General features: G+C 50.0%; 2 protein-coding genes across 2 annotated transcripts; one reads left to right on the forward strand and one right to left on the reverse strand.

The window, feature by feature from the left end:
• Nucleotides 1-5,382: 5,382 nt before the first annotated feature.
• LOC123102846 (probable methyltransferase PMT24) lies at nt 5,383-9,232 on the forward strand. The gene is made up of 4 exons (XM_044524280.1): nt 5,383-5,669; nt 5,761-8,239; nt 8,325-8,597; nt 8,671-9,232. The coding sequence occupies exons 2-4, from the start codon at nt 5,805-5,807 to the stop codon at nt 9,080-9,082; spliced, it is 3,120 nt and encodes a 1,039-aa protein (XP_044380215.1). The 5' UTR covers nt 5,383-5,669; nt 5,761-5,804; the 3' UTR covers nt 9,083-9,232.
• A 143-nt stretch (nt 9,233-9,375) lies between these two features.
• LOC123102847 (DEAD-box ATP-dependent RNA helicase 27) lies at nt 9,376-15,447 on the reverse strand. Its single transcript, XM_044524281.1, has 12 exons — nt 14,976-15,447; nt 14,596-14,781; nt 14,016-14,201; nt 11,772-11,855; nt 11,617-11,658; nt 11,437-11,526; nt 11,057-11,356; nt 10,932-10,970; nt 10,747-10,851; nt 10,600-10,668; nt 10,390-10,515; nt 9,376-9,826 (listed from the first exon to the last, which is right to left on the reverse strand). The coding sequence occupies exons 1-12, from the start codon at nt 15,306-15,308 to the stop codon at nt 9,644-9,646; spliced, it is 1,743 nt and encodes a 580-aa protein (XP_044380216.1). The 5' UTR covers nt 15,309-15,447; the 3' UTR covers nt 9,376-9,643.
• Between the last annotated feature and the right edge of the window lie 3,244 nt (nt 15,448-18,691).

Consider the following 18,691-nt stretch of genomic DNA (forward strand, 5'->3'; position numbering starts at 1 on the left):
GCGATCCATTTATGGGCTGGTGCAAGCATCTCGGGGTTGGAATATTGGCTTTGATGAGATGATCAAAGCGTTTGGGTTTATGCAGACTTATGGAGAAGCCTGCGTTTACAAGAAAGTGAGTGGGAGCTCTGTAGCATTTCTCATATTATATATAGATGACATACTCCTGATGGGAAATGATATAGAATTCTTGGACAGCATTAAGGCCTACTTGAATAAGTGTTTTTCAATGAAGGACCTTGGAGAAGCTGCTTATATATTAGGCATCAAGATCTATAGAAATAGATCGAGACGCCTCATAGGTCTTTCACAAAGCACATACCTTGATAAGATTTTGAAGAAGTTCAAAATGGATCAGTCTAAGAAGGGATTCTTGCATGTATTGCAAGGTGTGAGATTGAGCTCGGCTCAATGCCCGACCACGGCAAAAGATAACGAAGAGATGAGTGTCATCCCCTATGCTTCGGCCATAGGATCTATTATGTATGCCATGCTGTGTACCAGACCTGATGTAAACCTTGCCGTAAGTTTGGTAGGAAGATACCAAAGTAATCCCGGCAAGGAACACTGGACAGCGGTCAAGAATATCCTAAAGTACCTGAAAAGGACGAAGGACATGTTTCTCGTTTATGGAGGTGACGAAGAGCTCGTCGTAAAGGGTTACGTCGACGCTAGCTTCGACACAGATCTGGATGACTCTAAGTCACAAACCGGATACGTGTATATGTTGAATGGTGGAGCAGTAAGCTGGTGCAGCTGCAAGCAGAGCGTCGTGGCGGGATCTACATGTGAAGCGGAGTACATGGCAGCCTCGGAGGCAGCGCATGAAGCTATTTGGGTGAAGGAGTTCATCACCGACCTAGGAGTCATACCCAATGCGTCGGGGCCGATCAAACTTTTCTGTGACAATACTGGAGCTATTGCCCTTGCGAAGGAGCCCAGATTTCACAAGAAGACCAGGCACATCAAGCGTCGTTTCAACTCCATCCGTGAAAATGTTCAAGATGGAGACATAGAAATTTGCAAAGTACATACGGATCTGAATGTCGCAGATCCGTTGACTAAACCTCTCTCGCGAGCGAAACATGATCAACACCAGAACTCTATGGGTGTTCGATTCATCACAATGTAACTAGATTATTGACTCTAGTGCAAGTGGGAGACTGTTGGAAATATGCCCTAGAGGCAATAATAAAAGTATTATTATTATATTTCTTTGTTCATGATAATAGTCTTTTATTCATGCTATAATTGTATTATCCGGAAATCGTAATACACGTGTGAATACATAGACCTCAATATGTCCCTAGTGAGCCTCTAGTTGACTAGCTCGTTGTGATCAACAGATAGTCATGTTTTCCTGGCTATGGACATTGGATGTCGTTGATAACGGGATCACATCATTAGGAGAATGATGTGATGGATAAGACCCAATCTTAAGCATAGCACAAAGGTCGGTTAGTTCGTTTGCTAGAGCTTTTCCAATGTCAAGTATCTCTTCCTTCGACCATGAGATCGTGTAACTCCCGGATACCGTAGGAGTGCTTTGGGTGTACCAAACGTCACAACGTAACTGGGTGACTATAAAGGTGCATTACAGGTATCTCCGAAAGTGTCTATTGGGTTGACACGGATCGAGACTGGGATTTGTCACTCCGTATGACGGAGAGGTATCTCTGGGCCCACTCGGTAATGCATCATCATAATGAGCTCAAGGTGACCAAGTGTTTGGTCACGGGATCATGCATTACGGTACGAGTAAAGTGACTTGCCGGTAACAAGACTGAACAACGTATTGGGATACCGACGATCGGGTCTTGGGCAAGTAACGTGCCGATTGACAAAGGGAATTGTATACGGGGTTTGATCGAATCCTCGACATCGTGATTCATCTGATGACATCATCGAGGAGCATGTGGGAGCCAACATGGGTATCCAGATCCCGCTGTTGGTTATTGACCGGAGAGTCTCGGTCATGTCTGCATGTCTCCCGAACCCATAGGGTCTACACACTTAAGGTTCGGTGACGCTAGGGTTATCAGGAAGACAAGTACGTGATTACTGAATGTTGTTCGGAGTCCTGGATGAGATCCCGGACGTCACGAGGAGTTCCGGAATGGTCCGGAGGTAAAGTTTTATATATGGGAAGTTGTTAAACGGGCACCGGAAAGTTTCGGGGTCATACCGATATTGTACCGGGACCACCGGAGAGGTTCCGGGGGTCCACCGGGAGGGACCACCCCTCTCGGGGGGCCACTTGGGCTGCGTAGGGATAGCAGCCAGCCCCTAGTGGGCTTGGCGCGCCCTCCCCCCTTGGGCCCATGCGCCTAGGGTTGGGGGGGAAACCCTAAAGGGGGCGCACCCCCCTTGCTTGGGGGGCAAGCCCCCCACCCTTTGGCCGCCGCCCCCCTCTAGGGTTTCCCCTAGAGGGCCGGACCCCTTGCCCCTTCCCCTATATATAAAGGGGTGAGGGGAGGGCTGCAACACACCACAACTAAAGGCGCAGCCCCTCCCCTCCCCAACACCTCTCCTCCTCCGTACGTGCTCGGCGAAGCTCTGTCGGAATACTGCTGCACCAACTGCACCACGCCGTCGTGCTGCCCTTGGAGCTGCCTTCCTCAACCTCTCCTTCCTCCTTGCTGGATCAAGACGGAGGAGACGTCGACCGTCCCGTACGTGTGTTGAACGCGGAGGTGCTGTCCGTTCAGCACTTGGTCATCGGTGATCCGAATCACGACGAGTACGACTCCATCATCACCATCCCCTTGAACGCTTCCGCACTCGATCTACAAGTGGTATGTAGATGCAAACTCTTCCCCTTGACTCGTTGCTTAGATGAACTCATAGATGGATCTTGGTGAAACCGTAGGAAAAATTTTAATTTTCTGCAACGTTCCCCAACAGAAGAGGCAGGCGTCAACTCTTTGGACAGCCCGGAACTTCCGGCCAGAGCCCGGAACTTCCGGCCCCCGGACCTTCCGGCCGACCCGGAGCTTCCGGCCTCCGACGACTCCGACCAGCCCAGGCGTGCCAACTCTCGGGTTAGCCCGGACCCCGCCCCGGAGCTTCCGGCGCCCGGAACTTCCGGCCTGCCCGGACCTTCCGGCCCCCGGATGACAGCACAACTCCACCGCGCCATCTCGCTGGTTAGGCCGGACCCTCCCCGGAACCTCCGACGCCCGGAACTTCCGGCCCTGCCTGTGCGCAGCCACTCGGGCCCGAGGCCCATGTACCCCTTCACTTCGCCCCCTTTTGCACTTAGACTATAAATAAACCCCCCATTCATCCTAGCTAGGGCAGCGTTGGTTTAGCTCATACTTCAAGATAGAGCTTCGCTCATCCATACCGATCTCCTCCTCGAGAGAGACTGCGGCCCCTCTTTGGAGAAGATCAACTTGGATTCAAGACCCCCTCTTGGGCGGCCCCATCAAGACCTCCTTCTAGGAGAAGAACCGGTTACTTGTATCGTCCTTTGTTGCCCTTGGATCATCGTGTATCTCTTTGTGTTTCAAGGATCTAGCACATGTGTAATCGAATCTTGTTGGTTTGAGTGTTCCTCTTGTGTTTTCCCTCGTGAATCCCCCTCGTGTTCTTCGTGTTTCTCTTTGGGATCCGCTCCTTTCGTGAAAGATCGGCCACCTAGGGTTTCGCCCTACATCAACCATCGCCACTTACCAGCCTTTTCCTAGCTGATCGGTCCTGTTCACGTAGCATAGTTTTATACTGGACGAGATCCATGCCCACAACTTCATCTACATGCACTTCCACTCCCCCCCCCCGACCTCCTATACTAGATGCCCTTCCTCCTCTATCACCTCCTCCTCTCCCACTTCTACCTCCTCCTCGACTTCCACCCCTAGCACCTCCTCCACCCCTGCCTGCGTTCGTCCAACACCCTCTCCCCCCATAGTATTACCACTAATCGGTCCTCCCGACCAGTGAAGCCAGTCCCCCCATTCACATAAACTCAGGTCGTGCGTTCCATCCCCGCATTCCTCCACAATATGCCCCATACGACCGCAAAAGAAACAAAAGTCCGACAGCTTCTCATAGAACACTGGATATTTTTTCCTTTCCTTCAAAGTGATTGGGACGAACCTGACGAGAGGTTTTGTAACATTCACAAAGACTCGCACCCTCAGGCAGCTCGCCGGATTGATCTTTCCTTCATTTACTACCACTGTAAACGGTGGATCTCCGACCTTCTTCGCCACCCTCTCTGCCAACTCCTTCTTCCTAGTCAACCCATCAGGTAAGCCTTTGATTCTTGCCCACAAAGGAAACATATTAAGAGCGTAGTCTGAAACATTGGTGAATCCATCATATTCTACCAGCACCACCGGATCTCTCCGAAACTGCCATGGCCCCCCTTCCATCACGCGCTTCCAATCGCCCAAACAATGGCACTGAGCCCAGAATAGGTTAGGCCCCTTGATGTTGAAAGTTACCCCCTGTGCACAGGCCCAAGCATTGCGCATCGAGTTCAGCAGGGCAGCATGACTAAACGGACGCATGGTATGAACCCTAAACAGCGCTAGCCATCGAACATCTTTGGTCAATTCATCCACCTCCCCTGACAAGTCCAAATCCTCCTCTTCTTCACCATGCAAATTGAGTCCTTCAAACGCATCCTCCGGGCTCGGATCCGGGCCATAATGATCCCAGTAACCCTGATCCTCGTCTTCCACATCCGCTTCCTTGTTTTTTGCCTCCTCCGCTCCCTCCGCAGAGTCCGCCAAGACCGGATCTTGCGGACCTTCAGCACCCAAGTCATCCGCCCTCTGCACCCCTTCCTCTCGTCCTGCGTCGTTCGACCCTACTCCTCCCTTCGCACCCCCCGAAATCTCCATGCAGTCGTAGGATCAGCTTCGTTGCTCGCCTCCTGGGACGTCGATCGCACACGCGTGGTAGCAATCGCCGGTGGTCTGACGTAGAAACCCTAGACTTCAGCGTCGCCGCCGAAGGAAGAGGTGGACTCTAGGAAACCCTAGAGGAAAAAACTCACGCATGCTCACCTTAGTTGTTGGGTTTAGTGCTGGTAATAGCTGACATCGTACTGCCGTAGAAGTTATCGAGTAATTTCAGTTAGCTTGCTATATATGCTCTGGGTACATTGGGGGTTCATCGCTTGTTCCGTCACCGTTGAGCTTGTTTAGGCTCTGACACTAAATCAAGGCTAGGTCGGGCTTCGTCCAGTTGATGGATAGACATGCGCGCGATGTTTTTGCAACAAGAGGAAAATTCACCCGGAGTTTTGCATGGCAATGGATGTAGCCACAAAGGGCGTTCCGGGGAGAGTGGCGTTGGTGGTCGGTCACCCCCGTTTCTCCACACTTGGCGCCTCCTGCTACTCCTTTCCCCTCCACCCAATAAAAAGAGCAAGGGACGAGGAGATGCATGCGTGCTTGCTTTGCATGCCCCATTGCTTCTTGTTGAGAAATAGAAAGGGTTCCGGTAGATCCATTTCAAAGACTTTCATTTCATAATCCATCGCTACCTCTCCAAGCAAAGCGCGCACAAAGCTCGAGGTCGATCTGCAGGCGCGGCGGTGCACGTATATATATCTTGCTGCCGGCGGGAACGAGGCACCCTTCTCGTTCGCCGTCGAATTCGACGCCCGCCGGCACCGGAGCGGCCGATCCGGCGATTCATCGTGCCCGGTCATTGAGGTGCGTCGCCGTTCCAAGACATCTCATGTCGTTTCTTCACATTTGTCCGATCGTGCACGTTTGATTCTTGTTTCTTCACATGATAAGCCAGGCCTAGCGCATGAGCTAGCTGGAACGAGAGCTAAGAAAGGGAAAATGCCGTTGTTTGATCGAGATCGCTACCAGAGGCTGCCGCTCGACGTCGGCGGCGGTGGCGCCCGGCGGCCCGCGTCGTCCTGCGCCACAGCCACGGTCGTCCTCTTCGTGGGGCTCTGCCTCGTCGCCGCGTGGCTGATGGCGCCCACGAGCCACGTCCCGATGGGCGTCTCACCGGACAAGGCCGGGGAGGACACGGACGTCGGCTTGACCCGCAGCGTCGTCAAGGGTGCCGACGCCGACATGACACAGACAACAGACAAGGCTGCCAAGGAGGAGGACGACGGTCCGGCCGTGCAAACGACGGAGGTCGACCAGAGCGCAGAGACGACGGATGCCGATGCCAACAGCGCCACCGCAGGCAAGCCCGACGGCGACACCGTAACCGGGGCCGAGTCGCCGTCCAAGAACCTCACACCCTCTCACGACAGCGGCATGACGGAAGGCGGGGATGTGGCCAAGCCGGAGGAAGACCCCGACAAGAATGTCCAGAATAACACGGAGGAGGCGACGACCGACAAGGGCGCCGAGGATGTGTCGACAGGCACGAACCAGAGCGGCGGCAACAATACCGAGCAGGACACGGAGGAAGCGACGACCGACAAGGGCGCCGAGGAGTCGACAGGAACGAAGCAGAGCGGCAGCAACAACGCCAAGCAGAACACGGAGGAGGCGACGACCGACAAGGGCGCCGAGGATGCGTCGACAGGCACGAACCAGAGCGGCGGCAACAACGCCGAGCAGAACACGGAGGAGGGGACGACCGACAAGAGCGCCGAGGATGCGTCGACAGACACGAACCAGAGTGGTGGCAACAATGCCGAGCAGAACACGGAGGAGGCGACGACCTACAAGAGCGCCGAGGATGCGTCAACAGGCACAAACCAGAGCACGGAGGAGGCACCAAAAGACACGACGGACACCGGTGACCAGGTTGATAAAAGCTCCGGCACTACAGAGACCGGCGGCCAGGGCGAGAAGAACGTCGAGGCGGCGCTGACCGAGAAGAAGGCTGAGACAGAGGATAACATCACCAACAAGAACGCCGAAGAGACGCCGGCCTACGCAAAAGAAGCTGGCGACGACGGTATGGAGAAGAACCAGACGGCCTTCGACGACCGGACCGGCGACGATGCGGCCACCGGCGCTGCATCCAAGAACCAAACGTTCGTCGACAAGAACGACAGACCCAGGAACCAGACATCTACAACTGTAGATGACACACTCTCTGAAGAAGACGGAATGGTTCTAACGAACAGTAGCACCACCACCCAAGGCGAAGACGAGAGGCCAGTGACGGAGCCGGTGACCGGCGGCGACGCAGAAACGGCGGAGCTGCTGCCGAGCGGGCAGGCGGAGCTTCTCAACGAGACGACGACGGCTGAGCAGGACGTCACGTTCCCGACACAGGCGACGGAGTCGACCGAGGAGAAGGCGCGAAACAGCAGGAAGAAGAAGGAGCACCAGAACAACGGCAATGTGGTGGTCGTCGTCGGCGAGTCGTCGACGGAGGAGGCATCGTACGTGTGGAAGCTGTGCAACACGAGCGCCGGCGCGGACTACATCCCGTGCCTGGACAACGAGGCGGCCATCAAGGGCCTCAAGAGCAACAAGCACTACGAGCACCGCGAGCGGCACTGCCCGTCCCCAGCGCCGTCATGCCTGGTGCCGCTGCCGGAGGGCTACCGGCAGCCGATCCCGTGGCCGGAAAGCCGCGAGAGGATCTGGTACAACAACGTGCCGCACACCAAGCTGGCGCTGTACAAGGGGCACCAAAACTGGGTGAAGGTGTCCGGCGACGGCGAGCACCTGGTGTTCCCGGGCGGCGGCACGCAGTTCCTGAACGGCGCGTCGCACTACATCGACGTGATCCAGGAGGCGCTCCCGGCGGTGGCGTGGGGGACGCGCAGCCGCGTGGCGCTTGACGTCGGCTGCGGCGTGGCAAGCTTGGGCGGGTACCTGTTCGACAAGGACGTGCTGGCCATGTCCTTCGCGCCCAAGGACGAGCACGAGGCGCAGGTGCAGTTCGCGCTGGAGCGCGGGATCCCGGCCATCTCGGCTGTGATGGGCACGAAGCGGCTCCCCTTCCCCGGCGGCGCCTACGACTTGGTGCACTGCGCGCGGTGCCGCGTGCCGTGGCACATCGAGGGAGGCAAGCTGCTGCTGGAGGCGAACCGGCTGCTCCGGCCCGGCGGGCTGTTCGTGTGGTCAGCGACGCCGGTGTACCGGAAGGACGCGGAGAACGTGGGGATCTGGCAGGCCATGGCTGCACTGACAAAGTCCATGTGCTGGGAGATGGTGACGAGGACGAGCGACACGGTGGACCAGACCGCCATGGTCATCTTCAAGAAGCCGTCCAGCAACGAGTGCTACAGCAAGAGGAGCCGGGCGGAGCCGCCGCTGTGCGAGGAGTCGGATGACCCCAACGCCGCATGGTACTACCAATCAAGGCCGCATGCGCACGATTTTTCTTCATGAATCGCTTGCTCTCATGCTTGTTGCACTGCAATTGCATGGCAGGAACATAACGCTGCAGGCGTGCATGCACAGAGTGGCCACCGAGGCAGCGGCGCGAGGCTCGCGGTGGCCGGAGCAGTGGCCGGAGAGGCTGACGGCGGCGCCCTACTGGCTGAACGAGAGCCAGGTGGGCGTGTACGGCAAGCCCGCGGCGGATGACCTGGCGGCGGACACGGAGCACTGGAGGGAGGCGGTCAACAGCTCCTACCTGAGCGGCATGGGCATCGAGTGGAAGAACGTGAGGAACGTCATCGACATGCGATCCGTCTACGGCGGGTAAGCCCTTTCCTTTCCTCTCATTGTGTTGAAGGAGGAGCATGCATGACATGGAGATGGCTTGATCGATCAGGTTGGCGGCGGCGCTGCGGGACATGAAGGTGTGGGTGATGAACATCGTGCCGGTGGAGTCGCCGGATACGCTGCCCATCATCTACGAGCGCGGGCTGCTGGGGATGTACCACGACTGGTGCGAGTCCCTGAGCACGTACCCGAGGTCGTACGATCTCGTCCACGCCGACCATCTCTTCTCCAAGCTCAAGTACAGGTGCAAGGTGAGGCTGGTGATGGCGGAGGTGGACCGGATCCTCAGGCCAGAGGGGAAGATGATCGTCCGTGACGACAGGGACACGGCCGAGGAGGTGGAGAGGATCGCCAAATCTCTGCACTGGGAGGTCCGGATGGCCGTGTCAAACCAGGGGGAGAGGCTGCTCTGCTTCCACAAGACCATGTGGCGACCCACCCAAGTCCAACCACTCGTCTAGGAACACCACCACTAGTACTTTGCAAACACATGAGTATCAGAGTATGGCAGCAATAACGAAAATAATCCTAGGATTCTTATTGTTCACAAGTTTTGCACTTGCTTGTACGACAAGGAAACAGTTAAGAACATTATCATGTCTGAAACTCAACACTCGATTTGTATGCCAAAATCTCACTAATGGCACTGAAAACTATGAACTCCCAAGAACATCTCCTTCCTCCAGGCAACAGTACTATATGAACGCAAAAAACTGAAGCAAACATCGGCTAAAGCACTTGCAATAACGGGGACTGGCTGACTGACTCTTTGTCTCTCAATCATCAATGCATTAAGCTAGTACATAAATCCATTCCACAGGAAAATTGCATCACACCCCAGTGCCATAATATCGAGCTAGTATCTAACAAAATCTTACACAGCAAAGAAGAGCCTTCCAGACTCTGCGTAACATTTGAGTTTACCGCAGAGACATCATAAAACACTCAAAGGCACGGTATCAATGTTTAACATTAGAGTTTACCATCATTACAGACCACTCAAAGGCTGGCTGGCCGGCCCTCTAGAATCTTGCGAATTGCCTGTTATCATCACCGCCCTTCCGTCCATAAGGATTTGCGGCATTGATACCATGCCTCCTCGCCCCACCATCCACTTTCCTTGTCTTCCGACGTTTAGAAGCGCTGCTCTCCAAGTCAAGGTTCACTTTTGGAGGGTTCTTAAAACAGAATGATGCTGCCACAGCCTGCCGCCACATAACAAGCAATTAGATATGTCAATCCATTTTCCTGCCAAGTCCAAAACTCTAACCATATACACAATTAACTCACTTCATGCTCATCAAACATCAACATTTATACAAGGTGACAACGAGAAATATCAGCTACTTCCCAGCTCACTCACTTCTAAACTAAGCCATCGAAAAAAGAGATTCTGAAAGTGCCACAGGTGAACAAAATAAAGCAAAATGCCACTAGCACAGAGAGGATAAGGAAGACTAGTGCACAGCTGCCTCTACTCAACAGCTGAAATATTTAGGAAATGCAATGACAGCAAGACAAATTTCCTCCCACATACTAAAACGCGCAGTGGATTGTAAAGCAAAACAAAAACATACTCCCTCCGTCCGGAATTACTTCTCGCTGAAATGGATGTATCTAGATGTATTTTAGTTCTAGATACATCCATTTCTATCCATTTCTGCGACAAGTAATTCCGGATGGAGGGAGTAGTATACAAGTAAGAACTGGTGGTGCACATGAACCAAATACTGATGAGTCTTCAGAAAGAACTTGACAGCAATTATACCTTCATATCAAGATCATGAACATTAAAAATGTCCTTCATGGCGTGTGAGTTGTATGCCAAGATGTAGGATCTGTAGGCTTCTTTAGCTGACTGGTTTAGGAAGTAATTCTCACCAACGATGTTCTCCTGCCCAACAACTCAGTTAAAAATTCTGGGCATACTTTAAAAAATGGATTGAAATAATTTAATTATCATAAAAGATGCACTTACAAGGTGTGATTGTAAATTTGGCACATTCTTATTATTGAACTCGTATTCTGTGAGAGAAATCTTGGCTGCCTGCAGACACCATTACATATGTAGTTTCTGTTAACTGTAGAGAGACAGACAGACAGAGAGATCGTTAAAATTTATTACCTTCAGGTAAATAAGAAACTTCAGTTCTTGCGGCAACAAGAACAATAAGGCGCTTCCTTTGCCTTTTTCACCACGTGCAGTACGACCAACTCTGTGAATGTAATCCTAAAAGTCAAATTTGAATTCGTCAGTACAGTAAAAAGATAAGAGTAGAAAATGTAACTAGAACAGGTAGCATCACAAACCTTTGGTTCATCTGGAGGGTCATATTGCACAATATAATCCTAAACAAGGGCAATATCATTCAGTTATCAAGGAAAAGAAGAATTCGTTGCACTGGTTTCAATAAAATGTTAGTCAAAAACCTCACCACATCAGGAATATCAAGTCCACGTGCTGCCACATTAGTGCATAATAAGATGCCCTTTTCTGCCTTGCAGAAGTTAAAGAATGTTGTAGTTCGTTTCTGCTGTTTTTGTCTCCCATGGATATCTTCGCACCCTATCTGGAGAAAATTTAGAAGCTCGGCATGGAACTTTACTGAGCTACATGATGAAAAGAACACCATGACCTTCTTAGACTGTTTCTTTTTTAGGAAAGCATACAGAACCAAAAACCTCTTGTCGCTAGGAATGACACAATAGCCCTGCTGTAAGCCTTCCACGGTAGCCTGTAGGAGCATCATTGTTATTTTTACTATAGAAGTCCTCAATATAGAGAGGTGAATGGTGTGACAAATCATTTTCTTACATTTGATTTACCATCATCAACTGAGATATAAACAGGTTTTTCTTTCCTTTCTTCGTTTTTCTCAAATGACAACTTGGCAAAATCTTCAACCTGTGGATTAAAAATACCAGTAAATTCATGGAGACAGAAAAACGTCAAGAATCAACTTAAAAGTTGGGACTTCAGGACAAATCCACAAACCTCTTTAGTTTGTGTCGCAGAAAAAAGAACTGTCTGCCGATTCTGTGCATCGTTTATGGTGAATAAAAAGGAATAATGGTTAAATGTCAATAAAGTTGATAAACTGTGGTATGTATATCAAGTGAGAATTGTCAGACGGCTATATGAAAATATACCTGGGGAAGGCGTTTAAATATTTGTTTCATATCTTCCTCAAAGTTCTGCTCAAGAATGCGATCAGCTTCATCAATTATAAGACACTACAGAAAATAATAGATTGAGAGATGTCAGAGAGACAAATTAAGAGAGAAAGGGGTCAGGCTCTGCAATAATCACACAGCAATGGCACGACAAATCAAGAAGGCAAGCATTGCATATGCATAAATTAGCAGTCCACACTGCTAAAGTAAACAGCTGGCCTTGGACATAATCTTGTTGGTATGAATTCCGCCTTCCAAGTAAACTGTGTTCCCCTGCTGCGTGTTACAGTTAGGTCCAAGAGTCAAGTGTTTGGTGTAGGTTCTAAAGACACACTCTCCTCTTAAGAGTCAGCCTCCATACATTGGACACTCCAGCCTCTAATCCAAAAACCTTAGCATGACCTCACAGCTTGGAGGCAGACTCTATGTAATAAAATAACCAAGCAGCCCCAGCTGTCAGGTTGAGAAGGTTGGCAGACTTGGAGAATTATGCACAGGCTGAGAAGTACGTACTCCCTCCGTCCCATAATGTAAGACGTTTTTGCAAGCTAAAACAGCTTGCAAAAACATCTTATATTAGGGGACGGAGGGAGTATTTTTTAATCATTTGGGTTCATCTAAGAGGTGACCTCAGCCTCTATATATTGTGTGTTTTTTCACAAAGCTTAGAGGTAGTAAGCAGGGCCTGGTATAAAAGCAATGCTACCTCTAACACACTGCAAGTGCCCTTATGCAAATCAGAGAGGTGTCGGGGCCCTTCATCACGCTGCATCAGAGCTGACCATCTCCTTGCATTGCCTCGACAATATAACCTACTGTTAGGATGCTCAACTAAATCCCTTTATTAGCTGGCTATGGTCTTGATACCAGCATGGATATACTCTTAAGCACATAGATACCCACTTAATTTCTACTGAGCTATAATAGCCTAATGCACTAGCTTATAGGTTCTTAATTCAAAGATTGAAACTATTAAACTGATGGGGAACATATAGCATATATGATCTACTTACTCAAATGTATGTCCTGTAACTTTGGTTGAGATAGCTATTCTGCCCTATCTAAATTATCTTCACCACTCTCTCTCTCTCTCTCTTTCTCTACTCTTATATTGACAAAAACAGATATTCGACACTTGTGATAGTCTGCTTTTGCCATTCAGCAAGGCGTGGTCCACAGATCCTGACTCTTTCTCTTCCTTGATGAGTAGCAACTTGTGTGCAGCTAGTTTAGTTCAGATTTTGATTTATATTTTCAGTTTCTTTTTGTATGGACAATGCATGTGGTGTTTAGAAGATGACTCTGCAAACTTCATAGAAGATGCTATTTTTCCTGAGTGATGCATACACAACACAACCTAACTAAGGCATCTTAATAGAATAAGACATGCCTAATCATAATGGTTAGTAGTTTCTGAATTCTTAACTTTGTTTATTTGATACATGGAGGGATGAATACAGGTCTCTTCTTCCTTCAGGCCAGTCTAGCTTATTATGTTATCTCTTCAGTACATATATTGCTCATCTACTTTTAGTACTGATACTGTTTCTCTTTCCAATTTATGTCAGTTATGCAGCCAGCTTCAGCAGCTCTGTTAGGCACATCTTGCAGCCACGACAGGCATGCACGTGCAATGGAATAAATGATGCACGTGCAATGGAATAAATGAAAATCATATGTTAACTTGTTGGTTTAGAAATTGGGAACGGTGACACCAAAGTGCACAACCAAAACAGATAATGCAAATTTCAAATGATATTACATATGTTGATATGTGGTGTTAAAAAAAACATGTTACTCCATTGAGGGTCACCATTGGCCTTCGGCCTCCTACTATCTAGACAAAAACATGTTACTCCGTTGGGGGTCACCATTGGTCTTCGGCCTCCTACTATCTAGACAAATCTAAGACAAGTAATATGGATCGGAGGGAGTACTTTAGATGAGATTAAAGTTATGAAAAATGTGCATTGATTTTTCTGTGGCATATACATTCCTGGATGTAATGTTTGGCCAAAGAAAGAGATGGGATTTTTAGGTCATGCATGAACAGAAGACGCGCACACGATGATGAATTATAGCTTTTCTTGAACCTCGTTTAGAAAATAAATTGATTTGTAACATTTCTGAGTAATCTAAGATAATGTTTTCTACACAAGTGAATTTGTAACAAATCTGCTCCTTTCCTTGACAGAAAGGCGGTGCATACTAGTTATTTACCTTTAGTCTCTTATATATGAAACCCTTGGTGTTTTGCAGATGATCCAACAGCCTGCCTGGTGTAGCTACTAACAAATTGACCCCCTTTGCAAGCTGGTCAGCTTCAGTTCTCCGGCCATTACCACCAATTACATATCCGAGGGTTTGTGAGTGATACTTCATCAATTCCTTGGCAACATTGTGTGTCTGGACCAAAACAAAAATACTTGTTATTAAGAACAGTGAAATACAAAAATGCAGGGCTTTAAAAAGTTGACTATGGTAATTTGTTCAGTCTCGCTGTCGAAGTAATTTTGGACTAAACGATTTGTCAATATTATTAAACAGAATGAACAAAAGTACAAAAAGTTTCCACTAAAAAGCATATAGTAATCTAAAAAATGTAGTACAGCAAACAACCATGTCCACTATATTTATAAGACCATTCTTTTTCAACAAAGTATAAGCCTATATAAGTTGGCCCATCGGATTTCATTTTATCATCTTATACTCATGGTCAGAGTTTAGTGCTGAACAGTGCTAACACAGGTAAACTGAACTGCGACAACTGTAGTAGCATGATTTCTCTAGGTAATCATACCTGTATGGCAAGCTCCCTTGTAGGGCAAACCACAATAACTCCTGTGCCATTCCTCGGCGAGAAATGCAGGTTATAGAGAAGCTCGATAGCCGGTATGAGGAACGCAAGGGTCTTCCCTGAGCCAGTCTTGGCAGCTCCCATCACATCCCTTCCTTCCAGCAGATGAGGTATCGACCGAGCTTGAATCTGCAAACACAAAAAGGAACAAGGAAATCATGTAGCCAGTCAACACATTTGCACAAAATTCAACATGTACTCCTACATAACACATATTTTGCTGAAACATACAGCACTTGTGTTCTATTATACGAGCTTTCACGGAGACCAGAAAAAACAAAACGAGCCGCGGGTTAAGTTGAATGGTAAGTTCGGGCACGCACCTGGGCGAGGTGGGTGTAGTTCATCTCCCTGATGGCCTTGGCGGTGAGCTCGGAGATGGGGAGCTCCGAGAAGAGCATGCTGGTGAGGATTCCCGAACCCTCCTTGTCCTTCTTCTTCTTTTTCTCCATTCCCGTCTCCTGCACCTCCTTGTCATGCTCATGGTGCTCGTCTCCTGCGTCCGACTGCTGCTGCGGCTGCGGCTGCTCCTCTTGGTTGAATTCGTCGGCAGCGGCGGCCTCGTGGACCGTCTCCTCCTGCTCGGAGTCCGACTCTGGCGGCGGGGCGACGGGTTTCCGCTTCTTGGAGGATTTGGAGGACTTGGCGGAGCCCATGGTGGCTGCGGCGGCGATGGCAAGGGGAGGCTCGACTTCTAGGGTTTAATGGGTGGGGTCTTCGCGGCGGGAGGTTTTGTGGAGAAGGGAATGGCACGGTCGACTCGACTGGTTCTCGTTAGGTCTGAGTCGACGATATAAAGGTAACCGTCCGATACGGCTTATATACGCACCCCGATCGTTCGATCGCCCGGCAGTGCGTCCCCCTGGCCTCAGAGCCTTCTCGTGTACCGGGCCAGCCGTGGGCCACGGCACCGCGAGGAAATGGAGGCCTCTGGGCCTTCGGTCCACAGTGTAAGTTGCGTTCGTCCCTAAAAATGAAGGGCAGCTAGACGCAACGTTTTGGCTCTCCGGTGCATTTGCATCCAAGGTGAGCATTTGCAGTGGCGGAGCTAGATGCAGATTACGCCTAGGGCTGTGTTATGTTGAGTGATAAACTTCTATGATTTTCTATGCTTTGCATGAAGAAATTATAAAGGAAGTTGTTTCTAGGCCTGGGGCTATAGCCCTAGCTGCCCCAGTCCTGTCTCCGCCACTGAGCATTTGCATCCAATGTAAACAGTAATTATAGTATTTGTGATTCCCTCTCGTTAGGGTTTTCTTCCTCTCGGGGCGATCGTGATCGCCGCCGTTGAGACCTGCCCTTCCCTGCCTCCGCCAAGAATCCTTGACCTCTTCCTTCGATCGGGGCGCCGCAGCGCTCGCTGGTCTAGGACGAGGCTTGGGGAGGGGAGTTCTTGGGTTTCCTGCAAGGCCCGCGATTTTTCTGATCAAGCTAGGGTTTCAAGAGTTCATGGCATCGGATGGAGCTTCTGGGTCGGCCGACAGGGGCCCGACAGAACCAGACGATGTGGCAGCATTGATGGAGGAATTGGGGCTCTGGGAAGAAGATCTCGATGATGTGGTGTACGATGAGGATGAGGCTCCAGCGGAGGCGGCGCGATGGATAGCGCTTGTTAGAGTTCACACTGCCAAAACTTACAGCCAATTCTGGTTCTTCAAGAACATGCGTGCGACATGGGATCTTGCCCAGGAAGTTCAGTTCAAACCGCTGGAAGATAATTTGTATACGGTGCAGTTTTCGTGCCTAGGAGATTGGGAAAGAGTCACTCGAGATGGGCCTTGGCACTTCAGGGGGATGCCGTAATTCTGAAACCATACGATGGCCTGGCGAGGCCGTCCATAGTTTTGCTTGATACCATCGAGATTTGGGTGCAAATCCATGACGTCCCACCCTTCTATGCACATCTTGTGCCATCCTTAGCATCAAAGGTGGGCGAAGTCCTGTACGTTGAGCCCCAATCGCAAGATTTCGCTGGAAATTTCCACTGTGTCTGGGTCCGGATCAATGTCTACAAAGCACTGAAGAACGCAGTCTCGATGATAAGGGAGGGGAAACGCCAAATATATAGGATCAAATATGAGAAACTACCTAGTTGGTGTGCTGTGTGCGGCATGCTGGGGAATTTGTTCAAGGAACATAGCAATGGTATACATCCCCCATCAGCACTGGTTTTCAAAGATCTAAAGGCAACATGGGCTATGCGAACTGGACAGGGTCCGGGAGGGGGCTGTGGATGCAGGGGAGGCCGTCGTGGAGGCCGAGCTGGTCGTGGATCTAGTTCGCGTTTCGACCAGGATAGGGATGATGCTGGCAATGTAATAGACGCCGAGATGGCTGAGGCGGATGTCAATAGGAAGAGTGCGCAGGGCGAGGTGCAGCCTATGAAACAAACTATTACTAATGATACACATGATGGCTCTCAAGGGGCGTTGTTGGCTCTGCCCCAACCCAATCAGTTCCTCCTAGTCCAAGTGTTGGGGAACGCAGTAATTTCAAAATTTTCCTACGCATACACAAGATCATGGTGATGCATAGCAACGAGAGGGAAGAGTATCGTCTACGTACCCTCGTAGACCGTAAGCGGAAGCGTTATGAGAACGCGATTGATGTAGTCGTACGTCTTCACGATCCAACCGATCTAAGTACCAAACATACGGCACCTCCGAGTTCAGCACACGTTCAGCTCGGTGACGTCCCACGAACTCCGATCCAGCAGAGTTTTGAGGGAGAGTTCCGTCAGCACGATGGCGTGATGACGGTGATGACGATGATACCGACGCAGGGCTTTGCCTAAGCACCGCTACGATATGACCGAGGCGGATTATGGTGGAGGGGGCACCGCACACGGCTAAAAGATCAACTGATCAACTTGTGTGTCTATGGGGTGCCCCTGGCCACGTATATAAAGGAGTGGAGGGGGGAGGGCCGGCCCTCCTATGGCGTGCCCTGTGGAGTCCTACTCCCACCGGGAGTAGGATTCCCCCCTTCCATGTAGTAGGAGTAGGAGAGAAGGAAAGGGAAAAGAGAAGAGAAGGACGGAGGGGGAACCGCCCCTCCCCCTAGTCAAATTCAGACTAGGCCTTGGGGGGCGCGCAGCCTCCTCTCTCTCTTTCCCCTAAAGCCCAATAAGGCCCATATACTCCCCGGCGAATTCCCGTAACTCTCCGGTACTCCGAAAAATACCCGAATCACTCGGAACCTTTCCGATGTCCGAATATAGTCGTCCAATATATCGATCTTTATGTCTCGACCATTTCGAGACTGTTCCTCATGTCCCCGATCTCATCCGGGATTCCGAACTACCTTTGGTACATCAAAACACATAAACTCATAATACCGATCGTCACCGAATGTTAAGCGTGCGGACCCTACGGGTTCGAGAACTATGTAGACATGACCAAGACTCATCTTCGGTCAATAACCAATAGAGGAATCTGGATGCTCATATTGTTTCCTACATATACTACGAAGATCTTTATCGGTCAAACCGCATAACAACATACGTTGTTCCCTTTGTCATCGGTATGTTACTTGTCCGAGATTCGATCGTCGGTATCTCAATACCTAGTTCAATCTCGTTATCGGCAAGTCTCTTTACTCGTTCTGTAATGCATCATCTCGCAACTAACTCATTAGTCAAATTGCTTGCAAGGCTTATAGTGATGTGCATTATCGAGAGGGCCCAGAGATACCTCTCTGACAATCGGAGTGACAAATCCTAATCTCGATCTATGCCAACTCAACAAGTACCATCGGAGACACCTGTAGAGCACCTTTATAATCACCCAGTTACGTTGTGACGTTTTGTAGCACACAAAGTGTTCCTCCGGTATTCGGGAGTTGCATAATCTCATAGTCTGAGGAACATGTATAAGTCATGAAGAAAGTAGTAGCAACAAACTAAACGATCATCGTGCTAAGCTAACGGAATGGGTCAAGTCAATCACATCATTCTCTAATGATGTGAACCCGTTAATCAAATGACAACTTATGTCTATGGCTAGGAAACTTAACCATCCTTAATTCAACGAGCTAGTCA

Source organism: Triticum aestivum, chromosome 5A (assembly GCF_018294505.1).
Source record: "Triticum aestivum cultivar Chinese Spring chromosome 5A, IWGSC CS RefSeq v2.1, whole genome shotgun sequence".
Lineage (NCBI taxonomy): Eukaryota > Viridiplantae > Streptophyta > Magnoliopsida > Poales > Poaceae > Triticum > Triticum aestivum.

Excerpts from the sequence above, each read along its gene's own strand:
- LOC123102846 (XM_044524280.1), top strand. The coding sequence starts at position 5,805 with ATGCCGTTGTTTGATCGAGATCGCTACCAGAGGCTGCCGCTCGACGTC. Across the intron at positions 8,240-8,324 it reads GATGACCCCAACGCCGCATG|GAACATAACGCTGCAGGCGT; the intron begins GTACTACCAATC and ends ATTGCATGGCAG. Across the intron at positions 8,598-8,670 it reads ATGCGATCCGTCTACGGCGG|GTTGGCGGCGGCGCTGCGGG; the intron begins GTAAGCCCTTTC and ends TTGATCGATCAG.
- LOC123102847 (XM_044524281.1), bottom strand. The coding sequence starts at position 15,308 with ATGGGCTCCGCCAAGTCCTCCAAATCCTCCAAGAAGCGGAAACCCGTC. Across the intron at positions 11,659-11,771 it reads TATTTAAACGCCTTCCCCAG|AATCGGCAGACAGTTCTTTT; the intron begins GTATATTTTCAT and ends AACGATGCACAG. Across the intron at positions 11,357-11,436 it reads TTGATGATGGTAAATCAAAT|GCTACCGTGGAAGGCTTACA; the intron begins GTAAGAAAATGA and ends ATGCTCCTACAG.